The 3,952-nt window shown below is 60.3% G+C and overlaps 1 protein-coding gene across 3 annotated transcripts in view; it reads left to right on the top strand.

Annotated features, from left to right (window-relative positions):
- The first annotated feature begins 2,102 nt into the window (after positions 1–2,102).
- The window catches only part of AP5S1 (adaptor related protein complex 5 subunit sigma 1), an 8,006-nt gene continuing 6,156 nt past the window's right edge, over positions 2,103–3,952 (top strand). Inside the window, exons 1-2 of one of the 3 annotated variants that reach the window (XM_025213304.1) lie at positions 2,103–2,146; positions 2,475–2,665. In XM_025213304.1, coding sequence (XP_025069089.1) covers positions 2,481–2,665 — 185 coding nt within the window. In that variant the 5' untranslated portion in view covers positions 2,103–2,146; positions 2,475–2,480. Of the gene's footprint in view, positions 2,147–2,236; positions 2,666–3,952 lie in introns of those variants that run through there. The other 2 variants (XM_025213303.1, XM_025213302.1) reach the window with 2 other exon arrangements.

Here is a 3,952-nt window from a genome sequence, read left to right as displayed (position 1 = left end):
AGTGGCTGGTGTCCCGGGTCCAGCCCCAGCCCCAGCCCCAGCGCTGAAGCGGAGCCGGGTGTGCGGGGGGCAGGAAGTGGGAGGTTTTAGGTCTCCTTTAGCAGAGAGAAGTGAGGCGTTGAGCCCTGCACAGACCCAGGGAGCTGCACAATACTCCAGGCATTGCAGAGCTCCTCTCCATCGGAGCTGCATAATGCTCCAGGCATGCTTCTGCTTCAGGGATCCAGGTGGCCTGGCCTGAGAGACTTAGCCAGCATCTGTAGCACTTGCTCTCGAGCAGGTCTGCGATAGTCCTGTTCTTACTAAACCGCTTATCTAGCAGGACCTGCATCCCTGGCACTGCTGTAAGACAAGAGCATCCTCAAGGGCTGCTGCAGAAGCGTGTTGGAGGTACCAGAGGACGGCTGCCTCGCGGTGGCTGGGAGCGATCGTAACGATATAGCAGGGGCCGATCCCAGCACAGCTGCCGGGCGCTTGCCCTGCTCTGCCCAGGGCGGCCTCACAACGCAGCCTGCCTGTTTTCTGTTCAGGACACACTGACACCGTTGGTGACACCGATGCTTGATCACACACACATTCTCTCTCTGCGCAACTGTGTAGGCACCGCGAGCGAATTGATGAAGTGCTGCTCAGTTCAGATGACCAAACAGGCCTGCTCTGACAAGCGCCCTGCAAGGGAAGAGGTGATCTGAAAGGACCTGGGGTTATATCCCCTCAACTCTTGATTGACATATCGAACAGCGGTGGGCCAAGAACCGGTCCCGGGGACCTGCTGGACTCAGCTCAGTTGACTCCTGTGTCCCCAGCCTGGTATAAGTGGCTTCCCTAATGGTCAGCCAGTTTTGCCCCCTGGACCTCTTAATTCCATACACACTGGCCACGTCTACAAGTTCATTAATGCGCAGCAGTTACTACGCATTTAATTTAGTACTTAGGCACTAAGTAAATGTGCAGTGATTATAGTTACTACACAGTAGCGCTGGTGAACACCTTTTTGGTGCTGCTGCTGCTGCGCAGTAGTCTAATAGTACTGTGCGGTAGCGCATTAGCAGTGTCCCAGTGGTGATGCGCTACTGCACAGCATTATTAAGCTACTGCACATTAGGTGTCTTGTGTAGACACGGCCTCTCTAAGTGCTTTTCTCAATCCAAATGTCATGTGGCGCTCAGCTGTACGCCTGAGAAACTGCAATTCCTTCCATCAGCCAGGCCTGTCCAGGTGTCCAATGAACCAGAGCGGTGGGGCAGATCCTCCTTTGTTCAAGTGGCAGAGCGTCCAGCCAGGCCACAGCCTCGCCTGGGGTGGAGATGCCTTTCTGCTCCCTGCCAAATACAGGCCAGCTCCATCTAGGCAGACCCTTGGCTTCCAGATCCCTACTGCCGACCGGCTTCGTGTCCCGCACCGACTGGTGGGCCTTCCTCCTTGCAGTCAGGGGCACACGACGACTTCGGACACGTCCCAGCTGAAGACAACGACCTGCCCCTGCTGCTGGCTCCGATGCAGGACGGGAGATATTGCAACGCAGCAGCTGGGTCTGGGGACGCGAGGGGGAAGGAAGCTGCCTGTGGCTCCCGGAGACCCCAAGGTGGAGCTCCCACCACCTCTGTGGGCGGCCTGGTCCAGCGCTCAGCCCCAAATACCCTCGGGGCAAGGAAGCTCTTGCTAATCTCTGACCTCAGCTGTCTGTGCTGCAGTTTGAGCCCATTCTTCCCCGGATCTACACAGAATAATCTGCACTCATGCGAAGGAAGGCAGGGATGAAATCCCCCCTCCAGATCTCTCTTCTCCAGACGACTTAACCCCGCTTCTTTCAGCCTCTCCTCCCAAGCCATGCTTCCTAGACCGCAAATGTTTCGGGGTGGGCTGTCGCCGTGTGGCTGTGAGGACACAGCGGACACGGGGCTTTGGGTGAATCTGATCACTTCCTTACTAGACCAGCTCAAAAAGTTGGGGAAATCCTTCTTAGCAAGCTGTCGGGTACAAACCCCCTCGCCCTGCGCGGCCGGGCAGGGCTGGGGCCCCCGCAGAGCCCCCCGCCCGCAGGAGCCAATGGCAGCTGGGATGCCCGCCCAAGGCCCCGCCTGTTTCCTCTACGTCAGCTTCCGAACGGAAGTCACGTGCGCGCTGGCTGGCTGCGCGGGTGGAGGTGAGTGCGGGGAGGCTCCAGGGCCTGCTGGGGGAGGGGAGGGGAGGGGAGCGGGTACCCCCCCCCCCCGCCCCCCCCCCCCCCCCCCAGCTGCATGCATCTCCTTGCTGGGGCGAGCTGGGAGAAGACTTGGAAGCTGAGCTGCCCAAAATCCCGGACATTTGATCATTTTTTTTTTTTTTTTAAATGCCCAGGCATTTTTGTGGGAGGCATTCTGGGAGCATGCCAGAGAGGAGGTGTCCCCGAAAACCTGGGCCGGTGGCCCCTGCCCTCCTTCCCCCCAGCCCTGTGCGGCCCCCCCATTGCAGCCATACTTGTGTCCCCCCAGGCTGCCATGGTCCACGCCTTCCTGCTGCACACGCTGAGCCCGCGGCCGGGGGACGCGGCAGGGCCCGGCCGCCTGCTGTACTCCAGGGTCTTCGGGTCGGAGCGGCCGGACGCGGCGCCGGAGCCTCCTGGTCTGCAGGAGCTGGAGAGGGAGCGGCTGGGCCAGAAGGAGCGGATGCTGGTTGTCGCCAGGTAGCGGGCAGGATGGGGCTCGGACACGTGCATGGGGGAAAGGGGCATCGGGGGCAGGGAGCGAGGGGCACGGCCTCTGCATCAGCCCTGCCTGCACCTCAGTGCTGGAGGCTGTCAGGAGAGGAACGGGGGAAACCCTGCTCCACCCGGGATGGATGTGGGGTCAGACCCAGTAAATGGCAGCTCTTGTTTTATTCCCATCCCACTTTGCTCTGCCCGGTTTCAGCCCCTGGTAGCTCGTGGCCGTGTTTGCTGCCCCTTCCCTCGGATGAGCTGCGCTCTCTGCCCAGGCTCTGGCTGCCTGGCTGGTTTTCCAGCTCTCAGATGGGTCTTTGTCACGTTCGGTTTCCTGCTGGGAGGTGGGGCGGTGATGACGGGACTTTGGGACCCAGTGTATGTTTTGCCAGAGGGGTGTCTTGCCCTGGGGGTGGTTTACCAGGGAGGTGGGGGGTACTGGTGGCTCTCGGTTCCTCCTCACTCACAGCTGCACCTCGTGAGGCCCTGGTTGCAAGGGGCCAAGCAACTTGGGGTAGCTGGTTCCTCTCACTCCTGTGCCTGCTACTCCCAATCCTCCCCCCAGCTTTTCAGAATCGCTCCCCTCCACCCCAGCACAAGCTGCATTTGCTGTACGGCCTGTCGAGCCTTTGGGCTGGGCACGGTCCTGCTGTGATGATTGACCAGCACTGAAATCTCTTCCCATTTTCCTGTTCCTGGATGTAGAAGCACCAGGCAAAGCTTCCTCTGTGAGAGGTCCCCGCAGCCCTCCCAGGACAGGCTCGGGGCAGGTCCCTTTAGGCCGTGTAGGACTGTCGGGATGAAAACCAGCCCCTGAAATGGTCGCTGGTTGGAGGGAGGGGACCTGCTTCTGAACAGGCAGGGGAAGGGAAGGGGGGTTTCACCAACTTTAGGGGACTTTCAAAAGTCCCCAGAGGCCCCTGCGCTGGGGTCTGCGAGGTGGAAGGAACTGGGAGCAGGGGTTGCAGCCAGCCCCGCAGCACGGGTTGCTGCTCCCGCACCCCCACATTGCATGTTACCGATGTGCTGTCGGTGCTGACGTCCCAGGGACTGCGGTGCCGGCAAAAAGCCACAGCCAGGAGACCCCAACACCAGCCTGGTCTCACCAAATGGCCACAGGCTTGGTCAGGGCTATAGTCCATAAGGCAAGGTCCTTATAAGCTCGGGGTCCGACTGATGTGATGTTGATGCACGTGTGGCCGTGACAAGGTGTTGGCACAGCACCACGCTGGCTCCCTTGGGCCCATGCAAAGCCATCCCAGTGGCTGGCAG

Source organism: Alligator sinensis, unplaced genomic scaffold, assembly GCF_000455745.1.
Source record: "Alligator sinensis unplaced genomic scaffold, ASM45574v1 scaffold1408_1, whole genome shotgun sequence".
NCBI classification, from domain to species: Eukaryota; Metazoa; Chordata; order Crocodylia; family Alligatoridae; genus Alligator; species Alligator sinensis.
Note: the sequence above shows the minus strand (reverse complement) of the source record. Positions and strands in the feature narration are given on the sequence as shown.